General features: G+C 42.2%; 3 protein-coding genes, 1 long non-coding RNA gene and 1 other non-coding gene across 5 annotated transcripts; 3 read left to right on the forward strand and 2 right to left on the reverse strand.

Annotated features, from left to right (window-relative positions):
- Window positions 1-84: 84 nt before the first annotated feature.
- On the forward strand, window positions 85-2526 carry LOC115101406 (sperm-associated antigen 16 protein). The gene has a single exon (XM_029620869.2). The coding sequence runs from the start codon at window positions 346-348 to the stop codon at window positions 2242-2244; it is 1899 nt and encodes a 632-aa protein (XP_029476729.2). The 5' UTR covers window positions 85-345; the 3' UTR covers window positions 2245-2526.
- A 133-nt stretch (window positions 2527-2659) lies between these two features.
- LOC115101407 (coiled-coil domain-containing protein 82-like) lies at window positions 2660-5983 on the forward strand. Its single transcript, XM_029620870.2, has 7 exons — window positions 2660-3457; window positions 3620-3833; window positions 3928-4020; window positions 4126-4250; window positions 4413-4583; window positions 4840-5028; window positions 5297-5983. The coding sequence occupies exons 1-7, from the start codon at window positions 2942-2944 to the stop codon at window positions 5360-5362; spliced, it is 1374 nt and encodes a 457-aa protein (XP_029476730.2). The 5' UTR covers window positions 2660-2941; the 3' UTR covers window positions 5363-5983.
- Window positions 5984-7835: 1852 nt separating this feature from the next.
- Window positions 7836-7907, forward strand: trnac-gca (transfer RNA cysteine (anticodon GCA)). Its single transcript has one exon. It is a non-coding gene; the product is annotated as a tRNA-Cys (tRNA).
- An 807-nt stretch (window positions 7908-8714) lies between these two features.
- On the reverse strand, window positions 8715-14573 carry poglut3 (protein O-glucosyltransferase 3). The gene is made up of 8 exons (XM_029620871.1): window positions 14218-14573; window positions 12835-13032; window positions 12176-12459; window positions 11753-11969; window positions 11459-11655; window positions 11089-11283; window positions 9315-9419; window positions 8715-9188 (listed from the first exon to the last, which is right to left on the reverse strand). Exons 1-8 carry the CDS (start codon window positions 14450-14452, stop codon window positions 9045-9047), a joined length of 1575 nt encoding a protein of 524 aa, XP_029476731.1. The 5' UTR covers window positions 14453-14573; the 3' UTR covers window positions 8715-9044.
- Window positions 14574-20632: 6059 nt separating this feature from the next.
- LOC115147054 (uncharacterized) lies at window positions 20633-26713 on the reverse strand. Its single transcript, XR_003866263.2, has 3 exons — window positions 26580-26713; window positions 26360-26432; window positions 20633-23065 (listed from the first exon to the last, which is right to left on the reverse strand). It is a non-coding gene; the product is annotated as an uncharacterized LOC115147054 (long non-coding RNA).
- Between the last annotated feature and the right edge of the window lie 834 nt (window positions 26714-27547).

Genomic DNA, 27547 nt, shown 5'->3' on the forward strand with positions numbered 1-27547 from the left:
CTTTATTGGCAATTTGGCATGACGTACACAGGTAGGCCTAGCTATATAATTACTTTTTTTTTATCACATTTAATGCATTCAAATCAATGGCAATGGCATTAGATATTGTGTGATATTGGATATCATTAGATTTTGTGTGTTGTGTGTTTCTGTCTATTTTACACACTCCTGCGTAATTGTTGTAGTTGAGGAATAAAGGATTGGGGGAAAAAGGAGAAGTGTTTTTTTATTTAGATTGAAAATCACCCACATTTCTCTGGCCTGTAGGGTTGATTGGTTTATCAATTTCCATAGACACTTGGCAAACAGGATGTTTAATCTCTCAGCGTTCGAGAATGTGTGACCATGGAGACGGGTAAACAAACACAGAAAGCGGTTGTTGGTAGAATGGCTGCGAAAAATGAAACAGCGCAAGAATCTGTCGATGGGCCATATTACCTCGAAAAGGTGTTGATACCAGATGACTCAGACGACGATTATCAATATGAGGAGGTTCTGGCCGATGAAGAAAGGAGCTTGGCAGAGGGGGATGATGAGGATTTGGAGGCCGCGGTAAGAGCATTGCGCGATGCTTCAGATGGAACGGGGTCAGTGTTACAGAGGCTCAGCTCAGCCAAACAACCCGTCTCACACATTCCAGAAGTGGTGGACGACTTTCTCCGCAACTTCCTTGTCAAAATGGGCATGAGCAGAACGTTGGATTGTTTCCAAGCAGAATGGTACGAAATGGAGCAGAGGGGGTTGTTGAAAACCGAGCTAGTGGAGTTTGTGCCTGACGCGTATACACACAACCAACTTCTAGACAACGAGCTGAAGAATGTACAGAGAGAGCGGGACAGCTACAGGCAGGCAGCTTCCAAAGCTAGCGAAACACTGGTCAAACTTCAGAAAGAGAGGGATTTCCATCGTCTGCAGCATAAGCGTGTTGTCCAAGAAAAGAACAGGCTTGTTGAAGACATCAAACGACTGAAGAAGCACTATGGGTCATATGAGCCTGCACTGAAGCAGTTGAGTGATAAGTACCAAGTGGCGCTGAAACAGAAGATGCTCATCAGTTTAGAGAGGGACAGAGCATGTGGCCAGGCCAACAGCCTGGAAGCCACCCTGTGTAATGTACATTCCTCATCTACAATCCGCTCAGCCAACAGAGACACAGGTCTGCCCCCACAACAGGAGAAATATCAGAGTAAGTCTGGGAAAGGAATCCAGCTACAGAATGATGGAATTGCCCTCTATGACCAAGACAAAGACCCAACCAAAAACACAGCTCAGAAACACCCGAAAGACTCAGAGTTTCCTGTCAGCAGCCGTGTGAACCCCTACTTAGGCCAAATTAAAGCCCTGGCCTCACACTGCCCCAAAGCATCTGGATTCCGCTTCACCAACTCACTGAAGGCCCATACCCTGCCAATAAGCTGTCTCGCCCTGCACCCCCGGAAGTTTATTGTAGCCTCCTCCAGTGACGATCAGCTCTGGAGGTTGTGGGGTATGCCCATGGGGGACATGATCATGACTGGAGAGGGTCATAGTGATTGGCTCTCTGGCTGCAGCTTTCACCCAAATGGTGGTAGCCTGGCCACCACCAGTGGAGACACAACAGTAAGGATCTGGGATTTCTCCCAAGGCCGCTGCATCCTGACTCTGGATGGCCACACCCATGCCACTTGGGGCTGCTCCTTCCACTCATGTGGGGACTTTGTGGCCTCCTGCTCAATGGACAACACTGCAAAGGTGTGGGACCTGCAGAGCGAGCGCTGTCGTAGCACGCTGCGTGGCCACGTTGACTCGGTCAACAGTGTTACTTTCCTGCCCTTTTCCAACACTCTTCTTACTTGTTCAGCTGATAAAACCCTGTCTTTGTGGGATGCCAGGATTGGCCTGTGTGCACAGACCTTCTATGGCCACCAGCACTCCTGCAACCATGCCACCTTTAATGCACTGGGCAACACTGTTGCCTCCTGTGATTCATATGGAGTGGTCAAACTATGGGATGTGAGGAAAGTAGCAGCCTTGATAACCATGGACACTGGGCCACATCCCAGCAATCAAATGGCCTTTAGCCCGTCAGGCCGAACACTGGCTATCGCCAGTAATGATGGCTCAGTTAAGCTGGTGGAGCTGGCATCTAGTCAGGTGTCCAGTTTATTGGGCCATGATGATGCTGTCCAGAGTGTAGTCTTTGATCACAAGGGGGAGTACTTATTATCAGCTGGGTCAGATGGTGCCATTCTCATCTGGTCATGAAATTAATAAATGCTTAAAATGATTTTTAGCTGATTATTAAATGTCAAATAGACTTCTAATTGCTGACGTGTTACATTGTTTGATTCTTGCACATAATTCTGTTCTCCAATTATCTTATTTTTGAAGAACATTTACCACTTTTCCAGAATAAAATAAGATATTTAAAGATGTTTTATAATTTACTAATTTATTTCTGAATTGAAGCATGAATAAGGTTTTAATGACCTTATTTACATGATTCACATTAGCTATGCCTATGATTAATACAAATCACTAATTTAATTGACACAAGTAGTCTACCGGTAAGGAAAAACCTAGTCGTTTCTCTCTAGAATGCCCAGGTGCGGCGCTATGATTTTAGTAGCCTTTTTTTTTGAGTGGAGAGCGGAAGTGGGAAGAAGCACAGACACAACATCTATAAAAACAAAACAAAACGTGCACACGAGATACAATTGGAAGTTTCAATTTTTTAAGGTTCACCGAGATTAAAGCTTGGCATCAACTTAAGAGTAACGTTGTTTACATATGGTTGCTCGCATAGATAATGTTTTATAGGCGACATTTTACACAAATGAGCATGTTCTGCATCTCACATTAGCTAGCTAATTGCTAACGTTAGCCAGCCAGCCAGCCAGGGTTGGTAACGTTATTTAACTTTTATTTGGTCTGTTAACTTAGCAGCACTGTGTAAGCAACTATGGAAAGCCTGTACAAGCGTCAAGTGTTCGCGACGATGCGAAAAAATAAAGCTGAAGCAAAGAAGAAAAGGGCTCAAATCGGTCTGCCGTCGTCTATCCTTGATGACAGTGACGAGGAGTCATGCGCGAGCACGACCAGCGCCTCAGACTCAGAGAGTGAGTATCAGAATTCAGACAGCGGGAGCGAAAGTACACCTGCCAGTGGAGAACAGAGTGAAGGTAGTAGCTCCAGCGAAGGTAGATCCCGTCCTCGTCGGAAGCGCGTCCTCGCTGATAGCTCCAGTGACTCTGACAGTGACGTAGGAACCAAACCCAAACGGAAAGTCGTTCCCAAAAAACGCATTAAACAGCAAAGTCAAGATTCTGACTCGGAGGACCAGAGTGCTGCACAAAATGCCAAACAATTTGCTGAAGCCAAAGAGACCGCAGCTAAACGAAAGCAACGCCAGTCTCAACTCTTGGCATTATCCAAGAAGATGAAGTCCCGCGCCCCGAAACGCAGGAGCACGTTGGAGGTAGCTTATCACCATATATAATGTAAACGAGCATAACATGCAGTATCTTTAAGTGTTGATCCATTGTGCAAAATCATGTCGCATATACCCACAAAACGTCCATAAGGTACTGAGGAAATGTTTAACATTGTTTTACAACCAATGTTTTGTTCGCTTGTAAAGATTCAGGATTCGGGTGAAGAAAAGAAAGGTAAAGAAGCTAGTGGTGATGAGGATGATGACCACAATGATGATGCCCCTGAAGTGTTGGTGGGCAGTAGTGAAGAAGAGGCAGCAGATGACAGCGACAGTCAGAAGGACTTCATAGTTGAGGATAAGAAAAAGACAGGGGACAAGGAGTCGTCAGATGAAAAGGCTGTTTCTCTTCCACGCCAGTGTGAGTCTTAGCTGACACTATATCGTGGGTCAATGTTTACACCTGAAATCACCACTACTATATGTGTTATGATTCATTTTCCTGTTTTTGCTAGTCATCACTGGGTCTCAGCTCAATCACTTTCAAGTGGTCGTCAAAGCCCTTATGATCAACGTCCTGGATGAAACCTTTCTCAAGTCTCTTTATGGTAAGTGTTGTTGTTTTTTTAACAATAATGGGTCTTTAACACCATCCCCCAATTGACTGTATCATCCAAGTGTAGGGAATCTAATTGGTTGATCACTGTGAACAGGTGGTGATCGGACAAAGCGATATGCTCAGGAGATGATGGCGTCGCTGTTCCACTTTGATGAGCGGATGATTCTCCCTCGCCTGGAGAACCTAAAACAGAGGAGCCGCTGGACTGACCGGTACAAGGTGAAGAAACATTTCAGAGAACTTAAGTCATTCAACATTGGTTGCATATTCACCGATCTGTATACATCTATGCTTGTACTTTGGCTAAGACTTCCATTCTTTACATCATGTGAAAAAACAATATATGCAAACTGAGGTATGTTTTTTTGTGTCCATGTACAGGAGCGGGTGGAGTGTTACCCCAAGGTCCAGCTGATGAAGTTAGGATTGCATGGGAGTGTTTGTGAGGCATGCAAGCTCCAGCGACAGTGCAGTTTCAGTGTGAATCTCTCGGGGCAACTGTATGACCTCAACAGCCTTCAAGAGGACCAATTCATGCCCAGTGACACACAGGTACTACATCTGAGAAGAAACCAACAGTCTTTGTTTTATCCATCGCTGTCCCCAGATGAACGCATATAATACGTTGGCATCCCATAAAATCCACCCTAACAAAAAGTACATCACAACAGATCAACATCAGATCGAATAATTATGTATCCTTATCCTTGCACCAAATTAACCTTTTGTGAAATGTCAGGTTTGCAGTTTGTCTGAGAGGGTTTTCCACAACAGGTCACCTACCTTGCATGTCTTTCCTAAATTACAGGCTTTCAGTGTGTGCTCTGTTTGTGCCAGCCGAACAGAGGTGTATCATGCTCTGAAACACTTCAAGTACCACTTGTTTCAACACTGCCGGACAGTGATGGAGGAGGAGAAGAATGGCGAGGAGGAGCCGGTGAAGGAAACTGTGAAAAGGGTGTTCACAAAACTGGAGGAGAGTGGCTGGATCTCAGAGGTATATACCCCACTTACTCTCCATAAAATGACAGTACTCCTCATTTAATCATCAAATCAAACTTTGTCACATGCGCCGAATAGTGTAGACCTTACCGTGAAATGCCTACTTACAAGCTTTTAACTCTTTCTTGAACTGTTGGTTATCTAATGCCTGTTTCCTCTTTACTTGTTCCCCCAAACTCCATATGTGTAGAATAGAAAGCCATGCTCTCTGATTTTCTTTACTGACCATCACGCGCTGTTTCACTCTCATGTCTCTCTCTTAGGAATATGAGAAGTTCCAGGACCATCTCAATGAGGCAGACTACTTCCAGGAGGAGAAGCTAGACTGAAGGTTTACAACAGACAGGATCATGGATCCATATCTACATCATATCGGCATCCATTTAAGTTTTACTGTTTATTCTGCACATTGTTAGGAAAGAAGTGTTTTGTTCCTATAGACATTTGACTTTCATTCAATGTAAACATTTAAGATTGTACTGAAAGCTTTTTAATAACTATTTTCCTCTTTTAGTCGTTACCCTATACAAAGACATCTATTGTACCTGTATTTTATCAACCATTTTATATCAGTAAATGCTCATAAGCAACCAAAACATTTAGTGCAGACATATGTTATATACTGTATGTGCAAAGATGAAGCAGAATACTCTGGTACTGCTGTAAATCAAATTAATGCTACCACTGAGTGTTTTCTTTAAACTGTCCTTACCTTCCCTACTAAGTTGAAGCAGTGTTGTCCTTCTAATAGTTAAGATCATGTCAAATGGAGTTTGCTACAACAGATGATCTGAAATTAAAATTGATCTGAATTGACTATATAAACATGAGTAATGTTCTGTGGACTGCAGTATAGGAAGGTACGACTCTTGTGAGTTGCTTATTTTCTATTAAAAACGCCTGTGTGCTGCTTCATAACACAAACCAATAATAAAAACTACATTAAACAACATGTTGTCCATCCTCATACATTCATATTTCACACTGCAATTTTATCTGGCATGTAAGAAAAACAATTAAAAACACAGAAATAAACCCACAGACAAATGTAACAAACACTAGTTGGGAGACTCTTACACCAGTCCCAATGTGTTCTCCATCCTGAGATGTAAGCTCTCCCATCAATTCACATTGAGCTGGATCTGCAAGACAATCTAAATATGACCACCACATTAGTCACACTCCTTTGTAAAACAGCTGAATGATGGCAGTTTTCAAATACTCTAGTAAACAGTAAACTATACAAATAAAGTTGCATATTAATTATGCTCCAAAACATTTAATGGGTATAGCAACCAACGTTTCGGCATGCGGTGTTGTGCTTTCTTCAGGATTGAAGAAGCCACTGTGTGCCAAAACGTTGGTTGCTACACCCATTAAATGATCAGGGGCATAATTGATTAGTGTGTGCAACTTTTTTTATAGTATTCAAATACTCACCATTAAGAACATCCTCAAACCACATGCTCTCATCACTCCCACTGAGTGTGTCTAGGGAAAGGTTGAAACTTTGTAGGAATTACTAAATTATTCTGCAATCTGGCACTCAGACGAGAGTGCACTGAAATTGGAATTGATAGCCAGAGTGAATTTACGAACACACCCTTTGTAGGAAGTCAAGCGCCTGTCTCCTAGGATAAGATGACAGTGTAATAAAGTGTGGGAAAGACAGATGCATGTGTAGTACACAATCAAAGACACTGAAAACTAACTAGATAGCAATTAAATGTACAATAATTTTATTCGTTTAGTACACGTAGCAAGGTAACTAGCTAGCTAGCAAATTCCTAGAGAACTTGATGTAGTTGGCTAACTAGCTAGTATGGACCATTGGTATGGATGGACCAAACAAAGCTAGCTGGTTACTATACCGCTAAATGGTTACTTCAGCTAGCTACTTATCTAGCTAGTTAGGATGAAGGTGATTGTAAGATATTAACTAGACTTCGTTGGTAAAGAGTACAATCATTTGTAATGAGTTTGAATACAAGTCGTTATTCAATCACAATGATAGGAATTAAAGGTGAAAAAGGATCGGCTTGGAATTCAGGTCAAGAGGGTCATTGTTTTTGACCTCTCGAAATGGGATCAGTATGAAAAGCTTTTCTAGAGTAATATGCTATATGATACTGGGTTATAAGAAATTGTTACAAAGCTGGCTAGCAAACTACTCAAAATGCTCACTATGGCTGCTGTCTTGTCTCTGAAACTTTATTTTATTTAACTGGGCAAGTCAATTAAGAACAAATTCTTATTTACAATGATGGCCTACCAAAAGGAAAAAGGCCTCCTGCGGGGAAGAGGGCTGGGATTACAAATTTAAATAAATTAAATAAAAATGTAGGACAAAACACACATCACCACAACTAGCCGGCGTCGAGCTACTACTAGATATATATCGTAACGACCCTGGGTTTATATCCGCGGAAATTGATTCTGCCACAGGAGTACGCTTTTGCTGCACAGTCGATAGCCCGCCAGACCTCGGGTTCGAGACCTGTTCCCTGCTGTTTCATTACAATATACTTGTTTTGTATCAAAACTGTAGCGATAGACTTTAGTCAAAACATTTAAATTATCTAGGAAATAAAACCACAGGCTGGTTACTAAGTGAAGTCAATGTGATACTACTCTACGTACGTTTTACAATCTAAGCATAGCCATCTCGTTGCTGTTGAACGAATAGCTAGCTATAAGTACTAAAACATACCCTACATAAATTTAACAATACACGCATAACCACCTCTGTGCTGTTCAATAAGTAGCTATATATTTGAAAACATTCAGTAATTTACACGCACTGGGGGTATAGCTCAGTGGTAGAGCATTTGACTGCAGATCAAGAGGTCCCCGGTTCAAATCCGGGTGCCCCCTCATTTTTGTGATTTTTAGCCTTAGTTGTAGACAAGAATCATGGATCACAGGCAACAGTAACTGTGAAGCAAATATGTAGTTTATTAATTGCGCAATCATAGGTTATTGTCACGAGTCTTGCTCTGAAGGCAGAATTGAGCGATTTCCGCTAGCTGGTTGAACCGCAGTATTGTACAAATTCATGAAAACAACATTTCACTTTTTGATCTTAATTTAAGGTTAGGGTTAGGCACTATGGTTAGCAGATTTGATTACTTTGTGGCTGTGCCAGCTAGTGACCACTCTGCAGAGCCTCTTCCAGACCAATATTTATGCCGAAAAAAAAGCAATCAATCTATAGTATATCATGCCAACAAATTATTTTATATTGTCCCCATCCAAGGAATATCTATAGTAATGGACACTCTTAGAACAGTTGTGGCTGCTTTGCGTGATGTATTGCTGTCTCTACCTTCTTGTCCTTCGTGCTTTTGTCTGTGCCCAATAATGTTTGTACTCTTTGCTTCTGCCATGTTATCATGCTGTGTTGTCACGTGTTGCTGCCATGCTATGTCGTCATCTAGGTCTCTCTTTATGTCGTGATGTGATTTGTCCTATATTTATATTTCATTTATTTGATTTTTAATCTCTGCTCCCATCCCTGTAGCAGGCCTTTGCCTTTTGGTAGGCCATCATTGTAAATAAGAATGTGTTTATAACTGACTTGCCAAGAAAAATAAAGGTTAAATTAAATAAAAATAAATAACCAAGGCAAATGACCTGATCTTGGTCAAACAGGAGGTTAACAAACATCAAAGGCAATCTAAGAAAATTTAAAAAATATAAATTTTTATAAAAATGCAATCATGATGACCATCATACAATTACAAAATGCAGTACAAAATATCACACAGGACAGTGAAAACAGTGGAAATTGATGTTTGCATAATGGTCTTGTCAATAAAGCAGTCATAATCCAGGCAAAGTGAGCTGTGACATGGTCCCTCTGGCTCAAACCAAATGGAATATTTCTCTATATGAATGTTGGTACATCCACTTAGCTAGCAGTCCTGATCTCGGAGTTAATTCTTCCTTTAATAAGCACTTTCTGTATTGAAATAGCTAGGGTCTCTCCTCTTTCCTTTCAAAGTGTTTTGATCAGAGTTCATCCTTATTCCGGCTGGGATCATCTATTTGAGGCTCTCGCTGACAGCTACAAAGGGAACTCTGGTCTGAAGGCTGGGGCACCAGCTCCATATCTGGATGTTGTGTCGGCCGGCTTGTCTGACGCTCAGAGTACATCTGTTATGACAGGAAAGAACTTCCTCAGCCGGGTTTCTTATATCAATGATAAGAATGCTACCTTAATATATGACCCGATTTAGCATTGGCAAGCATAGCATAAAAACAATACCAGGAGGCAATTACCTGTAGCACACTAAAATAGTAACAGTACAGTCTGTTCGGTTGTACCAGCTCTCTTACAATTGCCTGGCCTGCTTTAGCGATTGCCTGTGCTTCAGCATCATTCTCCTGCAGGGAAAATAAAGACATTACTAATCTTAATCAAATATGCACAAAAAAACAGCTAAATCCTAATGGTAAAAAAATGCATTCGCATTGCAAGCAGACAAACATACAAATGGTAGCAATGCATATTGACACACATTGACATACATTCCTTGGCATGTCCTTCCTTAACATGCACTTACTGCTTGGCATACGACGCAAGGCGTTAGAGGGTAGTGTGTACGGCCCAGTACATCACTGGGGCCGAGCTCCCTGCCATCCAGGACCTCTATACCAGGCAGTGTCAGAGGAAGGCCCTAAAAATGGTCAAAGACTCCAGCCACCCAAGTCATACTGTTCTCGCTGCTACTGCATGCCAAGCAGTACTGATGCACCAAATTTGGAACCAACAGGGCCCTGAACAGCCCCTACTCACCCCAAGCCATAAGACTGCTAAATAGTTAACCAAATAGCTACCCAGACTATCTGCATGACCCCCTTTGCACTAACTCATCACATACGCTGCTACTGCTGCTTATTATCTATCCTGTTGCCTAGTCACTTTACCCCTACCTACAGTGCATTCGGAAAGTATTCATACCCCTTGACAATTTCCACATTTTGTTAAGTTACAGCCTTATTCTTAAATGGACATTCAGAGAATTGTCCCGAAGCCACTCCTTCGTTGTCTTGGCTGTGTGCTTAGGGTCATTGTCCTGCTGGAAACTGAACCTTCGCCCCAGTCTGAAATCCTGAGCACAGTGGAACAGTTTTTTTTTTATCAAGGATCTCTCTGTTCATCATTCCCTCGATGCTGACTAGTCTCCAAGTCCCTGCCATTGAAAAACATCCCCACAGCATGATGCTGCCACCACCACCATGCTTCACCTGGCTTCCTCCAGACGTTATGCTTAGCATTCAAGCCAAATAGTTCAATCTTAGTTTCATCAGACCAGAGAATATTGTTTCTCATGGTCTGAGAGTCCTTTAGGTGCCTTTTGGCAAACTCCAAGCAGGCTGTCATGTGCCTTTTACTCAGGAGTGGCTTCAGTCTAGCTACTCTACCATAAAGACCTGATTGATGGAGTGCTGCAGAGATAGTTGTCCTGCTGGAAGGTTCTCCCATCTCCACAGAGGAACTCTAGAACTCTGTCAGAGTGGCCATTGGTTTCTGTTCAGAGTGACCAGACATTTTTGTCATTTATTCCTCATGTTATCTTTCTATTATTTTTTTCTCTCTGCATTGTTGGGAAGGGCCCGTAAGTAAACATTTCACTATTAGTTCTCTCTGCATTGTTGGGAAGGGCCCGTAAGTAAACATTTCACTATTAGTTCTCTCTGCATTGTTGGGAAGGGCCCGTAAGTAAGCATTTCACTATTAGTTCTCTCTGCATTGTTGGGAAGGGCCCGTAAGTAAACATTTCACTATTAGTTCTCTCTGCATTGTTGGGAAGGGCCCGTAAGTAAGCATTTCACTATTAGTTCTCTCTGCATTGTTGGGAAGGGCCCGTAAGTAAACATTTCACTATTAGTTCTCTCTGCATTGTTGGGAAGGGCCCGTAAGTAAGCATTTCACTATTAGTTCTCTCTGCATTGTTGGGAAGGGCCCGTAAGTAAGCATTTCACTATTAGTTTTCCCCATGTTGTTTACGTAACAAGTTACATTTTTTTTTTTTTTGACTCTCTCCCTTACCTTAGCCCACTCAATCTTTTGTATGAGGTCAGAGAGACTCCTCTTCACATGGACGTAGTGGGTGCCTGGCTTCAGATGGGTGTAGAAATGCTCATAATATGGTGAGATCTGCTTCAGCACCAAACTGTTCCCCAGCATCAGGTAAGGGAACCTGTAAGCTGCCACTGTACCATCCACATTCACCTGATACTTATACTATAAATGGGAGAGGGAACTCAAGGTGTCACAGTTCTGAATAAATAAATTAAAAATCATCAATGGCTAACATTTCTTTATCTTCTCACTTCTCACTACTCACACATGTAAAATCAGTTTTTAAATGGGAAACTGCTGGCTTTGGATGATTGGAGTGTTCAGAATGTTCCCTCACCTTGAAGAAGTCAAAGAATCCAACAAGATTTGCTTTCCCCAGATCCTTCTCCCTTTCCCTGAAAAAGAACCAGCCAGTGATCCCGGCGTCTAGCAGCTCTGGGTTTTTCTTGGACAGAGTGACGAGGTGTAGGCGCTCTTCACGACTATCCCGGCCACGGAAGAAGGCCTGTTCCGTTTTGTTGGCCCAAGGGGGACCTAGACACCAAGGAAACAGAATAAGGTTATTGTGAGTAATGATGTGTAAGTAAGCAGAATGAGGTTAAGGGATAGTGTATGAGGTTATATGTCTTACCTGTGTTGCCTTGGACTGACAGTAGGTCATTGGAAACGCCCCTCATGGTCTCCAGGGTTGAGTGAGTGATGTCGTAAGTGGGCAGAATGATGTCTCGGGTGTCTGTGGAGCCACACCAGGAGATGATTGGAACAGGCCCAGGATCGTCATCTGCTTTCCTTGTTTCCATTGGCCAGTCTCCCACATTGATGTAAAATTCCACATCAGGCAGCCTCACCTTTCAATTCAAATTCAGAGACAAAGACAGGGGAGCTCAGTTTATGCAGAACAATGAACTAAACAATTATATTGAAAATACGGTATTAGGAGAGTTTCAGGCAACGGACAAAGTATCACAAAACAGTTCAGAAAGGAACATGATCATACTTCTTGATGAAAGGACAGAGACCTGCACACAAAACCCCCCACAAAGCAACTCTTTACCTTCCTGGCTAGGGATAGTAACATCTCATCAGAGAACATCTTGAAGTCAGTGTATTTTCCCAGCGAGCGACGGTACACCTGGTTGTTGATGACAGCATAGTGAATGAGACCTCCTCTGTTGGAGAACCGCTGGGGAACTTCCTGTAGGAGGCGCTGCAAATCAATGGAGGGGAAGGCATTGAAGTCCCTCTGGATCTGGGGTTCCTCAGCAGGACACTGCATAATGCTCTGCCAGGTGGGAACATCATGCTTTGGGCAGTCGCAGTACTCATGATAGACTGGGCCTGAGTATATACAACCAAAAGGATGCATCATGAGGAAGCAGTAAGAATAGATCAAATTTACAACATACTGCCATCTAGTCAAGTGTTTCCCAGCTCCAGTCCCCCCAACAGTACATATTTTTGTTATGGCCCTGGACAAGCACACCTGATTCTACTTGTCAGCTAATCATCAAGCCCATGACAAGTTCAATTAGGTGTTTTTGTCTGGGGCTACAATAAAATGTGTGCTGTTGGGGGTATTGGAGGATACACTGATCTAGCCTATATTATTCATACAGGCATACTGATGAGGAGTTCACTTGTAATTTCTGTCAAATGATCACACTAATCTGCTTTCATTGAAATAATCTGTGAGCCATTGACTGATATAGGTACCTTGTAGGGTGTAAGGTGACTTGGCAACGTGACGGTCTCTGTAGAGTACTTCGACCTTCAGTCCCTTGAGGATACTGCCATACAGACGGTACCTCATCAGAAAAGAACCATCTCCTCTGTCCAGGGGGAGGGGGACGTGGATGCGGACATGCTCCTTCTGTGAGAGTGAGACAATCTTCACTCTGAATGAGTCTTTACCTACATGTAAAGATAATTCAAATGAGTTAGATGGATCACCTCTGTAACGGAAACAATAATGTAACCATAAGGTCAATTAGAGATGGAGTAATTTTCAGTCTGCAAAGACTAAGCTAACTAGGGGAATAAAAGGGTTCCCAATCATGGACACTGTTTAAGAGTTTGATTTTGTGCAGCAATAAAACATTGGCTAGGGCAACAAAAACATGTATTTGGAAGATGACAAACTCACCATTATATATGAGACCTCAATTGATATTGGGATAAAATGCCTTGAAAAGGATGGATTGCTAAAAAGTTTCCCAAAAGAGAACTTTGATAAGGGATAGACATCCAACAGATATTAAATAATTGGGTGCGTTCGACCGGATCACTTTTGTCAAGTCAGTGACTATCGTTGGTCACCGCCTTTCAAAGTGTGTTGCTTTCTGCATTCACAAGCCAAAAATGTAAACAAATAATTAAAGAGCAGCAGTAAAATAACAGTCGAGAGGCTATATACAGGGGGCACCAGTTAGTTGAGGTAATATGTACATGTAGGTTGAGTTAAAGTGACTATGGACTGCATGAACCTTACAAAATCATGAGATCAAAGGTCATGAAGTTGACTTCAAATGTCTGCAGTTGCTCTTCACCAATTTCATCCTGCAGCCATCACCTGCATTGTGGGAGGCGCTATTGTCAAGCAATCATTAGGGTGTTTGAACTTGACCTACGCGAAAGAAACAGAAACCAATTTGCTGCAATTCATGTGTAGCCTAGAGTGAATGAGGCTACATGTGATTGAGGCTCTCCCTCACTAATTGATTGCACACATGTGATTTCAGGTTGCGAGTGTGTGATATTGGTGTTGGATAAATGTTTTTTTCGACATAAAGAAAACATTTTATAAACCATGACAACACTGCATTTCTTGGGGCGGCAGGTAGCCTAGAGGTTGGAGCGTTGGGCCAGTGACCGAAAGGTTGCTAGATCGAAGCCCAAGGTAAAAATATGTCTTAAAAATAAGAATTTGCTCTTAACTGACTTGCCTAGTTAAATAAAATATTGATCTGAGCCTTGCTTTGGAAAACCACATTACTTTCGGCTGTCGCAGATGCACCTCCCCCCGACGTCACTCAACTTTCGTCTTCAGTCGGTTGCGCCGATTGGTTTTAGGTAATTCTGCTGTTTATCAACACGTACCTGGAGAGAGGGTGAAGTTTTTCCCAGCTGAGTTGACAGCCTGGATGATGAAGTATCGGACGGGCAAAACGACTTTTGGGTCGAGCCCTGGACCCCAAACAAGACATTTCTCAGGACCGACTTCACTAGCTTGACAACACGGAAAGTCACTACAACATGTGGATAATATTAAAACTATACAAACTAACGGAAATAAACTCCGTATAGGGTTGAGTAAGTTATCTTTACGCGTCATAGTTAATTTCTAAAAGTAGACTAGCAAACTAATATTTATTTTTATGGTACCAATTATGCAGGCAGCATCTCGTCTTCAGAAAAGGGTGGAGATCGGGGGGGTGAAGTTTTGATTTGGCGGAGTGTGATTGGACGATGTATGGACTCGTGGGTATTGAGGAATTTTGATGAAATACGCACAGGAAAAAGCATTTGTTTACACAGACCAATTATTGATTGGATATTACAGAAGAATACCGTATATTACACGCTTTTAATTAAACAAGATTCGTTTAATGTCACGAACTTTTTTCCAGACTGTAAATGTACCATGAAAATATCCTCGGTGTAGTCCACTGGGATCCATACTTTAGTTCCGCTTACGCAAAGCAACAGTACATAGGCTTAACATTTTTTTTAATGATTCAATTATTTAAACAAAAATATTAACTGTGTTTATATGTGCAACGCAGGGCTCTACGGTGCGAGCATTTTACTCGCATATACGCCTAAACATCTAGCTGTGCGACCTGGAATTTTTATTTAGGAGCACCAGTGAAACTAGAAAAATGTAAGATTCTAGTTTTATTACCTCAAATATTTTTCATTGTGCTCTTCAATTTATTTGTGTTCGCAAACATTTTTCAACTTGTAAAAAAGCATAGAGCCCTGCAACAGTAGAGATGTGATTAAGTTGGCTACAATATGGATTCAATTAATGCACATATTTAGTCCCGTTTTAGTAATGTTTTTCAACAATACAGAGGCCTGTAAGAAATGATTTTCACTAAAACGTGAATTGCTAAATAAAAATATTTGCACAATGTTACTCAAAACATCCCCCTTTGCTATAGAGTATTGACTCTTCTCCCAATCACCACTGCTCAAGTAGTACTCTCCATCTGTAGTGATATCTGAGTCATACTCCTCAAAGTCTGACAAACTGAACCTGTGACTTCTGATCAATGATAAGTGAATTTTAAATCTCTGTGGGCAAAATTGATGACTCATTGAACCGTAGAGGCCGGGTCAATGTCAGGCTCTTAGAGCTTAGGATGCGGTCTGTTCTATTCTGGCTAACATAGGTTCTCTGGCTCAGTATGCAAGAACAAGCTCTGGAAAGGGTCCTGTGTGAGCGACCAATGTCCCCTGGCCCTCTGATATCCTCCAGACTCCTTAGGTCCCTTGTGGAGGCCATATCAGTTCCTGTTGAGATGCGCCTGTTTTTTGATGTTCGGTTTGAGTAAATGTTGGTGACAGAGATGGAGCGGCCATGTTTCAGGCCCAAATCTGTAGTGGTTGGAGTGCTATTTGGGTATGAGTGCTGTGTGAGTTTAAAACAGCCAGTTGTACTCCTATCTGATCTACTGTCCTTACCTAATGAGCTAAAGAAGGCATCTTCATTCTCCGTGTTGAGGCTAACATGATTGGGTCATGAGGGTAATGAGACCGTGTGGAGACCGTGTGGTATGAAGCATGGTTCTGCTGATGCTCTGGGGTGGAGCACGCTGTAGGTCAGAGGCAGGGAACAAAGTGGGATGACTACATGAAATGTGCTGTGTCATGGTGACTTAACTCTCTCTGTGGTCAGAGGAGGGAAGGCCGGAGGGGAGGTTGGAGGGCAGGCCTGAGGCTTGAGCCTGGGTCTCTACATGGTGGGAGGTGGGCAGTGTGGTGGAGCTGCTTGGTCTTAGCAAGGAGAACATTCCTGGCGACTCCACACACCGTGGCCTGATCAAGGACAAATGGCAAGCTGGTGTTATGGCGCAACCAGAGATCTTCTGAAGCGGACTTCTCTGATGTGGCTGCTACATATGTTCAGAGTTGGGCTGTTAGAGGGAATAGATGTTTTCAATTCAGCTGATGGTTGGATGTGTTCTCTCCATTGGATAGATGTACAATCATCATGCTTCACTGGAGGCTGACGGACTGGTTCTGATACTGGTCTAGTTACTCTCGAATTGTCTTGGTCCTCTCTCTAAGTGGTGCTGCAGTGAGCCTGACCTATGGCCATGGAAGAGAACAAGATTGGCATTCACTTTTGGCACATCTGTATGTATTTGCTAGGAAGCCAGCCTCTTTGAGAGATATTGAATATTATTTCCTGATTAAGTATGTATATATCAGACCAAAGATTACAGAAAGAAAATCACAGCTGAACTTATATTGCTCCATTTGTATGTACATGGATTACAGAATGGTCAAGTGAACTGTTTGTTTTAGTGTATGTGTCACTACCCACCCAACTGGAAGCCACTGTAGCTGATGTGGGGATCATAAAGGTCACTGTCTGTCATTTAGTGAAGAACCAGGGGAGGACTGGAGCCATTAAACAACTGTGGAGTTTGTCTGCTTTCCACCTGTTTCCAGTGGATCTGTGAGCCTCTTCCCTGTTATACCCCCCGAGAAGGCAGCAGGTTCAATCACCTGTAAATCATAGAAAGAGAGTTATGTATGCAAGTCATGTCTATTTTTAGACATTACCTTCTTTCTGGTGCAAACATACAATAAAATCCAAACACTAGTCTAGACAATTGTAAATAAGGACATGAAAGAATGCGAGTTCAGCCATGTAAAGCGTTAACGGCTCCAGTAAGAGAAAATAATATTAATTTGATATTTAACTAGGCAAGTCAGTTAAGAACAAATTCTTATTTACAAAAGGCCTCCTGCGGGTCAGGGGCTGGGATTAAAAACAAACAAATATAGGACAAAACACACATCACGACAAGAGAGACACCACAACACTACATAAAGAGAGACCTAAGACAACAACATAGCATGGCAGCAACACATGACAACACAGCATGGCAGCAGCACATGACAACACAGCATGGCAGCAGCACAAAACATGGTGCAAACTTTATTGGGCACAAACAACAGCACAAAGGACAAGAAGGTAGAGAATAGAGGTCGACCGATTTGGATTTTTCAACGGCAATACCGATTATTGTAGGACCAAAAAAAAGCCGATACCGATTAATCGACGGATATTTATATATATATATATTAATATATATATATATATTTTTTTTTTTGTAATAAATTACACTTACAACAATACTGAATGAACAATGAACACACTATTTTAACTTCATATAATGCATAAATAAAATACATTTAGTCTCAAATAATCAAACATGTTCAATTTGGTTTAAATAATGTAAAAACACAGTGTTGGAGAAGCAAGTAAAAGTGCAGCATGTGCCATGTAAAAAAAAGCTAACGTTTAAGTTCCTTGCTCGGTCGCAGTTGCAAATGAGAACTTGTTCTCAACTAGCCTACCTGGTTAAATAAAGTATAAAGAAAAAATTGCTCAGAACATGAGAACATATGAAAGCTGGTGGTTCCTTTTAACATGAGTCTTCAATATTCCCAGTTAAATGTGACTCCCAAACCCGCATGCGGGAGTGTAATCATCGCCTGAAACTAATTAGCATAACGCAATGGACATAAATATCCCTAGAAAATATTCCTATTCATGAAAATCACAAATGAAATATATTGAGACACAGCTTAGCCTTTTGTTAATCACCCTGTCATCTCAGATTTTCAAAATATACTTTACAGCCAACGCTATACAAGCATTTGTGTAAGTTTATCGATAGCCTAGCATAGCATTATGCCTTGCTAGCAGCAGGCAACCTTGTCACGGAAATCAGAAAAGCAATCAAATGAAATCGTTTACCTTTGATGAACTTCGGATGTTTTCACTCACAAGACTCCCAGGTAGATAGCCAAAGTTCATTTTTTCCCAAAATATTATTTTTGTAGGCGAAACAGCTGTTTGTTCTTCAGTTTGGCTGAGAAATCGCCCGGAAATTGCGGTCACCACAACACCGAAAAATATTCCAAATTAGCTCCATAATATCGACAGAAACATGGCAAACGTTGTTTAGAATCCATCCTCGAGGTGTTTTTCTAATATCTATTCGATAATATATCTGTCGGGACAATTCGTTTTTCTCTAGGACCGATTGGAGTAATGGCTACCTCTGTATTTTACTCAAGAATCTCTCTCGGGGCCACCATTTGACCACTTACGCAATATGGCCACCTGCGGCTATTCTTCAACAGAAATACGTAAAACTACGTCACAATGCTGTAGACACCTTGGGGAATACGTAGAAAGCGTAAGCTCGTTGATGGTACATTCACAGCCAAATAGGGAGTCATTGGAACGCAGCGCTTTCTAAACCTGGGGCACTTCCGGATTGGATTTTTCAGTTCTGTTATACTCACGGACAATATCTGCTCTATCAAATCATATACTTAATTATAATAAACACACAGAAATACAAGCCTTTGGTCATTAATATGGTCAAATCCGGAAACTATCATTTCGAAAACAAAAAACGTTTATTCTTTCAGTGAAATACGGAACCGTTCTGTATTTTATCGAACGGTGGCAACCCTAAGTCTAAATATTACTGTTACATTGCACAGCCTTCAATGTTATGTCATAATTATGTAAAATTCTGGCAAATTAATTAGTCTTTGTTAGGAATAAATGGCCTTTCAACAGTTCGCAATGAGCCAGGTGGCCCAAACTGTTGCATATACCCTGACTCTGCTTGCACTGAACGCAAGTGACGGGACACAATTTCCCTAGTTATTAATGACATGAACATGAATTAACATGAATTTCTTTCAACTACCTATGCAGGTTTAAAAATATATACTTGTGTATTAACTTTAAGAAAGGTATTGATGTTTATGATTAGGTACATTATTGCAACGATTGTGCTTTTTTTGCGAATGCGCTTTTGTTAAATCATCACCTGCTTGGCGAAGCTGAAGTAGGCTGTGGTTCGATGATAAATTAACAGGCACCACATTAATTATATAAAACGCAGAACAAGCTAGTTAACCTAGTAATATCATCAACCATATGTAGTTAACTAGTGATTATGTGATGATTGATAGTTGTTTTACAAGATAAGTTTACTGCTAGCTAGCAACTTACTTTGGCTCCTTGCAGCCACAAGGTCCTTGCAGCCTCCATCATTTTGATGCTGCACTCACGTAACAGGTGGTCAGCCTGCCACGCAGTCTCCTTGTGGATTGCAATGTAATCGGCGTCCAAAAAGGCCGATTTCCGATTGTTATGAAAACTTGAAATCGGCCTTAATTAATCGTCCATGCTGATTAATCGGTTGACCTCTATTAGAGACAACAATACATCACGCGAAGCAGCCACAACTGTGAGTAAGAGTTTCCATGATTGAGTCTTTGAATGAAGAGATGGAGATAAAACCGGTTTGAGTGTTTTTTGCAGCTCGTTCCAGTCGCTAGCTGCAGCGAACTGAAAAGAGGAGCGACCCAGGGATGTGTGAGCTTTGGGGACTTTTAACAGAACGTGACTGGCAGAACGGGTGTTGTATGTGGAGGATGAGTGCTGCAGTACAGTAGGTATCTCAGATAGGGGGGGGGGGAGTGAGGCCTAAGAGAGTTTTATAAATAAGCATCAACCAGTGGGTCTTGAGATGGGTATACAGAGATGACCAGTTTACATGACCAGAGTATAGAGTGCAGTGATGTATCCTATAAGGAGCAGTGGTGGCAAATCTGACGGCCGAATGGTAAAGAACATCAATCCACTCGAGAGCACCCTCACCTGCTGATCTATAAATTCCGTCTCCATAATCTAGCATGGGTAGGATGGTCATCTGAATCAGGGTTAGTTTGGCAGCTGGGGTGAAAGAGGAGTGATTACGATAGAGGAAACCAAGTCTAGATTTAACCATAGCCTGCAACTTTGATATGTGCTGAGAGAAGGACAGTGTACCATCTAGCCATACTCCCAAGTACTTGTATGAGATGACTACCTCAAGCTCTAAACCCTCAGAGGTAGTAATCACACCGGTGGGGAGAGGGGCATTCTTCTTACTAAACCACATGACCTTTGTTTTGGAGGTGTACAGAACAAGGTAAAGGGCTGTCGTGTCTTTGGCTATGCCGGATTAAGTGATATGACATGCTATTCTATAAAATCCTTTCTCCGTAATTAATATTACCTGATTGAGCTAATCATGTAAATGTAATTAACTAGAGAGTCGGGGCACCACGCAATAATATTTATAGAGCTGTTATCTTCCGAAAAAAACTCTTAAAGACCTAGTAATATTTTACATCAATAGCAGTCAATATTAATCGTCACCTTAATTCAGTCTCATCTGAAAGTTGTAAATTCTTGGTTATCTTCACAAACCCTGGCTAACAAGTTGAATCAGCAATACAAAATTGGTTTTAATTATTTATTTACTAAATACCTAACTGATCACACAGAATTACACATACACATATTTAATAATAACTTGATTACAAATGACGTCATAAAGGAAAACGTCCCTAACGGGCGGAACAGATATGACAGCCTGTGACACAAAAGAAAAGGGCTGGGTTTGAGTGAAAGAGTTAATGCTCTCTGGCCTATTTATTGCCTTAACTCCATACTCTTCTACATTTGCACACACTGTACATATATTTTTCTATTGTGTTATTGACTCTACGTTTGTTTATGTGTAATCTGTGTTGTTGTTTTTGTCACACTGCTTTGCTTTATCTTGGCCAGGTCGCAGATGTAAATGAGAACGTGTTCTCATCTGGCCTACCTGGTTAAAATAAAGGTGAAATAAAAAAAATGCTGTTCATTGACTATAGTTCAGCACTCAACACCATAGTACCCTCCAAGCTCCTCATTAAGCTTGAGGCCCTGGGTCTCAACCCCGCCCTGTGCAACTGGGTCCTGGACTTCCTGACGGGCCACCCCCAGGTTGTGAAGGTAGGAAACAACATCTCCACTTCACTGTCCCTCAACACTGGGGCCCCACAATGGTGTGTGCTCAGCCCCCTCCTGTACTCCCTGTTCACCCATGACTACGTGGCCATGCACGCCTCCAACTCAGTCATCAAGTTTGCAGACGACACAACAGTAGTAGGCTTTATTACCAATAATGCAGAGACAGCCTACAGGGAGGAGGTGAGGGCACTCAGAGTGTGGGGTCAGGAAACAACCTCTCACTCAACATCAGCAAAACAAAGGAGATTACTTCAGGAAACAGCAGAGTGAGCACCCTCATATCCACATCAACGGGACAGCAGTGGAGAAGGTGAAAAGTTCCTCGGCATACACATCACGGACAAACTGAAATGGTCCACCCACACAGACAGTGTGGTGAAAAAGGCGCAACAGCGCCTCTTCAACCTCAGGAGGCTGAATAAATTTGGCTTGTCACCTAAAACCCTCACAAACTTTTACAGATGTACAATTGAGAGCATCCTGTCGGGTTGTATCACCGCCTGGTACGGCAACTGCACCGCCCACAACGGCAAGGCTCTCCAGAGGGTGGTGTGGTCTGCACAACGCATCACCGGGGGCAAACTACCTACCCTTCAGGACACCTACAGCACACGATATCACAGGAAGTCCAAAAAGATCATCAAGGACAACAACCACCCAAGCCACTGCCTGTTCACCTTGCTACCATCCAGAAGGCGAGGTCAGTACAGGTGCATCAAAGCTGGGACCAAGAGACTGAAAAACAGCTTCTATCTCAAGGCCATCAGACTGCTAAACAGCAATCACTAATTCAGAGAGGCTGCTGCCTACATTGAGACCCGATCACTAGTCATACAATGCACTCTAAATAATGCCACTTTAATAATGTTTACATATCTTACATTACTCATATCACGTCTGTGTGTACTGTATTTTATACCATCTATTGCACCTTGCCTATGCCGTTCGGCCATCGCTCATCCATATACTTACATGAACACATTCTCATTCACCTCTTTAGATTTGTGTGTATTAGGTAGTTCTTGGGGAATTGTTAGATTACTTGTTAGATATTACTGCACTGTCGGAACTAGAAGCACAAGTATTTCGCTACACTCGCATTAACATCTGCTAACCATGTGTATGTGACAAATACAATTGGATTGTATTTGATTTATGGGCTGCCAGAGCGTGAGATGCAACATTTGCCAACGTTACAACGTAAACCCTCGTAAAAAAATTCATGAAAAAAAACTCGATTCTTGCGATATATCCATTTGGTATATCGCACAAAAATGAGATATCGCCCAGCCCTAATCTGATGTGATAGTTGGTGTGAGCTAAAGGCTAGAGCTGCTGCTTTTATTTCATCTTTATTTAACTCGGCAAGTCAGTTAAGAACACATTCTGATTTTCAATGACGGCCTAGGAACAGTGGGTTAACTGTCTCGTTCAGGGGCAGAACGACAGATAATTCAAAAGCCATTGTGGTGAGTGTGAAACAGCCAAATTATCGCCAACATTATCTTCAAAACATAATATGCAACATACTGCCTTCTGTGTCATAATTTTACAAAGCCATGGGAAGTCTAATTTGTATTTCAGGCACAGTCCCTAAATGTGTGCTTTAGCCACAACCTTATTCAAAATCATTGATTGATTTAGTAATCAAGACTGCAAAATATCCTAATTCAGGACTGAATGTTCTGCTTCCCTGAAGCCTGTAATCCCAGTGCCAGGGGAGCCGTCTGGTCTGGACGAGCCAGTCAGTGAGACCAGGGTTTACTCACAAGGGTGCTGGATCTGCACCCAGCGGCCATCCTCCTCACACATGAGAAGATCTCCAGAGTACCCCTTAAACATCAGGAAGACAAAGTCGGTGTACATAATTGTCACACACTACATGGATACTACTAACAGTAATTCAATGGCATTGTGTACTGATGGCATGCATTGTACATCACACAAATACCCACACTTTACTATCTCGCCTGGGACAGCACCATTTCTAAAATATTTCCTGGTGTTGTTATTTCCCAGAAATGTAGTGGTCTACAGCCAATGACATGCTATAGCGTGTCCAGGTCTCTCTTGAAGAAGAGATTTTTATCTCAACGAGACTAACCTGGTTAAATTAAATAAAAATAAAAAACTGCCCACAGAGGGATAAAACCATTGTTAATCCACGTACATGGCCCCATCCTGGCTGTGAGGACCAGCTCACCAGGGGCAGCACTCCCTGCTGCAGCACGTTACCTACTGCCTGGAGGGAATATCAACATTTACAGACAAATGCATCAACCACATCCTCAGATGAACCTGTTCATGGCAAGCTGAACTAACTTGTTGAGTGACACCAGTCCTCACCTTGCTCTGCTTCTGGTCCCCAGCCTGCAATCAAATACTTCCTCCAAGCCTCGTCGAACGTCTCATTCCAAAATCATGGGCATTAATATGGAGTTGGTCCCCCCTTTAACAGCTTCTACTCTTCTGGGAAGGCTTTCCATTAGATGTTGGAACATTCCTGCTGGGACTTGCTTCCATTCAGCCACAAGAGCATTAGTGAGGTCGAGCACTGATGTTGGGCGATTAGGCCTGGCTTGCAGTCGGAGTTCCAATTCATCCCAAAGGTATTTGATGGGATTGAGGTCAGGGCTCTGTGCAGGCCAGTGAAGTTCTTCCACAGCGATTTTGACAAACCATTTTTGTATGGACCTCATTTTGTGCACAGGGGCATTGTCATGCTGAAACAAGAAAGGGCCTTCCCCAAACTGTTGCCACAAAGTTGGAAGTACAGAATCATCTAGAATGTCATTGTATGCTGTAGCATTAAGATTTCCCTTCACTGGAACTAAGGTGCCTAGCCCGAACCATGAAAAACAGCCCCAGACCATTAACCCTCATCCACCAAACTTTACAGTTGGCACTATGCATTGGGGCAGGTAGCGTTCTCTTGGCATCCGCCAAACCCAGATTCGTCTGGTGAAGCGTGAATCATCACTCCAGAGACCAGTTTCCGCCTCTCCAGAGTCCAATAGCGGTGAGCTTTAAACCACTCCAGCCGATGTTTGGCATTGCGCATGTTTGGCATTGCGCATGGTGATCTTAGGCTTGTGTGCGGCTGCTTGGCCATGGAAACACAGTTTATGAAGCTCCCGACAAACAGTTATTGTGCTGACGTTGATTTCAGTGGCAGTTTGGAACTCCGCAGTGAGTGTTGCAACCGAGGACAGACAATTTTGAACCGCTACGCGTTTCAGCACTCTGCGGTCTTGTTCTGTGAGCTTGTGTGGCCTACCACTTCGTGGCTGAGCCATTGTTGCTCCAATACATTTCCACTTCACAATAACAGCACTTATAGTTGATCAGGGCAGCTGAAATATGATGAACTGACTAGTTGGAAAGGTGGCGTCCTATGAGGGTGCCACGTTGAAAGTCACTGAGCTCCTCAGTAAGGCCATTGTACTGCCAATGTTTGTCTGTGGAGATTGCCTGGCTGTGTGCTCAATTTTATACACCTGTCAGCAACAGGTGTGGCTGAAATAGCCGAATCCACTCATTTGAAGGGGTGTCCACATTCTTTCTGTATATACAGTGCCTTTTAGGTCAACATTGGATCATTCAGAGATCCTCACTGAACTTCTGGAGAGAGTTTGCTGCACTGAAAGTAAAGGGGCTGAATAATTTTGCACGCCCAATTTTTCAGTTTTTGATTTGTTAAAAAAGTTTGAAATATCCAATAAATGTCGTTTCACTTCATGATTGTGTCCCACTTGTTTTTGATTCTTCACAAAAAAATACAGTTTTATATCTTTGTTTGAAGCCTGAAATGTGGCAAAAGGTCGCAAAGTTCAAGGGGGCCGAATACTTTCGCAAAGCACTGTATAGTGTATTTAGTACTCAAACAGGTCCCACATACTCCCACATACAGTGCCTTCAGAAAGTATTTACAACCATTTAATTTTTCCACATTTTGTTGTGTTACAAGGTTGGATTACAATTGATTTAATTATTTTTTTTGCCAACCGTTTACACAAAATAACTTGTAATATGAAAGTGGAAAATAATCTAACATTTGTAAAAACTGAAAAATAAAATACTCATATCTTGATTACATAGGTATTCAACCCCTTGAATCAATACATGTTAAAAAAAAATCACCTTTGGCAGCAACTACAGCTGTGAGTCTTTCTGGGTAAGTCTCTAAGAAATGTGTTCACCTGGATTGTACAATATTTGCACATTATCCTTTAAAACATTCTTCACGATCTGTTAAGTTGGTTGTTGATCATTGCTAGACAGCCATTTTCAAGTCTTGCCATAGATTTTCAAGACGTTTTAAGTCATCACTGTACCTATGTTACTCAGGAACATTTAATGTCGTCTTGGTATACAATTCTAGTGTATATTTGGCCTTGTGTTTTAGGTTATTGTCCTACCCTTCCAAAAACGTATTTTGACCTGGGCACCTTGCCGTTGGACACCCAGGTATTACCCGCAACACTCAATCCATCTTCATTAAGTACTGGTGGCCCACCTGTGGTCTCCTGCTACATCAACTCCTGCTCCATACGGTCCCAAACCAAGTCTCCCCGGAACGCACCATCAGGGAAACTCTTTCCCCTCCCGTGCCTGACGCACACCTGGCAACCTTCATTAGGCACACCTGGACATCATTAGCTCCCTGATTACTTCCCCTTTATATAGCACTCTGTTGTTATCACCCACCAGGCAATATTGTTAATGTTTCCATGTTTAGATGCTTTTCTTGTTTTGTATCGTTCTTAATCATTACACTCACTAACTGCACTGGCATCCTGACTCCCTGCGTCTATTGACTTTTCCCTCATCAAGGGCCACCTTTGCTGAAGTTCCTTTATTGGCATTTCCCATTTTTCCAGATAATCCATGGGTAGCAATCACTTCCCTCCCAAACACAGCCACAGCCAGGTCTTTAACCATGGCTGTGCTGGAGGTACCACCTCTACCACAGGCCTGCAGCGTGGCATTACTTATGCCCAAAGGGGTAATCCCTCTGCCGATGGTCCTGGCTGTATAGATGTTAACATAATTATACACTAATATCTTAGCACTGTCCAACATTAAAAGATGACAAATACACTTTTGAATGGCTAATTAAGCACTTACCTTTGGGGCTGGTGGTTGGACAGTGTTCTGAGGGGCTGGTAGTTGGGCAGTGACCAAAGAGGCTGGGGCACAGCTTCAAGTTTTAGAAGCAAGGGTATTCATGAGATTGAAGAACAGAAACAAATCAACATATTCAATTAAATAATTTGAAAACAGTGAAAGACAGAAGAGAGAGACATTCAGGTGATTCCTTAACAATTCAAACATGCCTATAACATACCTCTCTGCAAAGACATGTTCAAGGTTGTCAGTTCCTGGTTTTGGACTTTCAACTGTTTCACCTCTTTTGTAAGAGCCTCCTCTTCCTTAGCCTTATTTTCCTTTCTGTGATATTCTCTGATCCTTTGTCCCGTCAGCAACCTATTCAGTCAAAAGTTCAATGTAAGAAAACAGGAGTTCCTTGAAATTGAGAGAGCAATTGAATGATTAACTTTAAGTATCTGCACAAGAATAAAAACTCTTGGGCCTACGATTCTCATCTTCTTTGCTGGACTGGTGTCGATCCTGGCAGACTGGGGAGTGCTGGGGGGAGTGTATGGGCGCTTGGTCTGCGTTTCTCTTTGCTTTTGGGTTCCTCTAGTTTGAGTAATTTCCTCATCAATTTGTCTTTGTGCTCAATAAAAGTGTGAGTTGATAGACAGCAACAATTAGGCAAACATTATCTAAGCAAGGCAATAATATGTAATATTTTTTGCAATGAAGGTCTACAGTAACTTCAACAGCACTGTCTGGGGTAGCACCATGGTGCAGCTGTAGGACAGCTAGCTTCTGTCTGGCTACATTGACTTCAATACAAAACCTAGGAGGAGATACAAATACAAAACCTAAATGAGCAAAAAAAAAAATAACAGTATGGGGATTTGGTAGTTGGATGGGCTATTTAAAGATGGGCTATGTACAGGTGCAGTGATCTGTGAGCTGCTCTGACAGCTGGTGCTTAAAGTTAGAGAGGGATATGGGTCGCCAGCTTCAGTGATTTTTTTAATTCGTTCCAGTCATTGGCAGCAGAGAACTGGAAGGAAAGGAGGAGTTGGCTTTGGGGGTGACCAGTGAAATATACCTGCTGGAGCGCGTGCTACAGGTGGGTGCTGCTATGGTGACCAGTGAGCTGAGATAAGGCGGGGCTTTACCTAGCAAAGACGTATAGATGACCTGGAGCCAGTGGATTTGGCGACGAATATGAAGCGA

The sequence above is a fragment of the Oncorhynchus nerka genome, linkage group LG19 (genome assembly GCF_034236695.1).
Source record: "Oncorhynchus nerka isolate Pitt River linkage group LG19, Oner_Uvic_2.0, whole genome shotgun sequence".
Taxonomy (NCBI): Eukaryota; Metazoa; Chordata; class Actinopteri; order Salmoniformes; family Salmonidae; genus Oncorhynchus; species Oncorhynchus nerka.

Coding starts and splice junctions, on each gene's coding strand:
- LOC115101407 (XM_029620870.2), top strand. CDS start 2,942: ATGGAAAGCCTGTACAAGCGTCAAGTGTTCGCGACGATGCGAAAAAAT. Junction 3,834..3,927: donor TGTTTCTCTTCCACGCCAGT/GTGAGTCTTAGC, acceptor TGTTTTTGCTAG/TCATCACTGGGTCTCAGCTC. Junction 5,029..5,296: donor AGAGTGGCTGGATCTCAGAG/GTATATACCCCA, acceptor TCTCTCTCTTAG/GAATATGAGAAGTTCCAGGA.
- poglut3 (XM_029620871.1), bottom strand. CDS start 14,452: ATGACGCGTAAAGATAACTTACTCAACCCTATACGGAGTTTATTTCCG. Junction 11,656..11,752: donor GTCAGTCCAAGGCAACACAG/GTAAGACATATA, acceptor CTTGGTGTCTAG/GTCCCCCTTGGGCCAACAAA. Junction 9,420..11,088: donor AAAAGATTGAGTGGGCTAAG/GTAAGGGAGAGA, acceptor TTTTCCCTGCAG/GAGAATGATGCTGAAGCACA.
- LOC115101406 (XM_029620869.2), top strand. CDS start 346: ATGGAGACGGGTAAACAAACACAGAAAGCGGTTGTTGGTAGAATGGCT.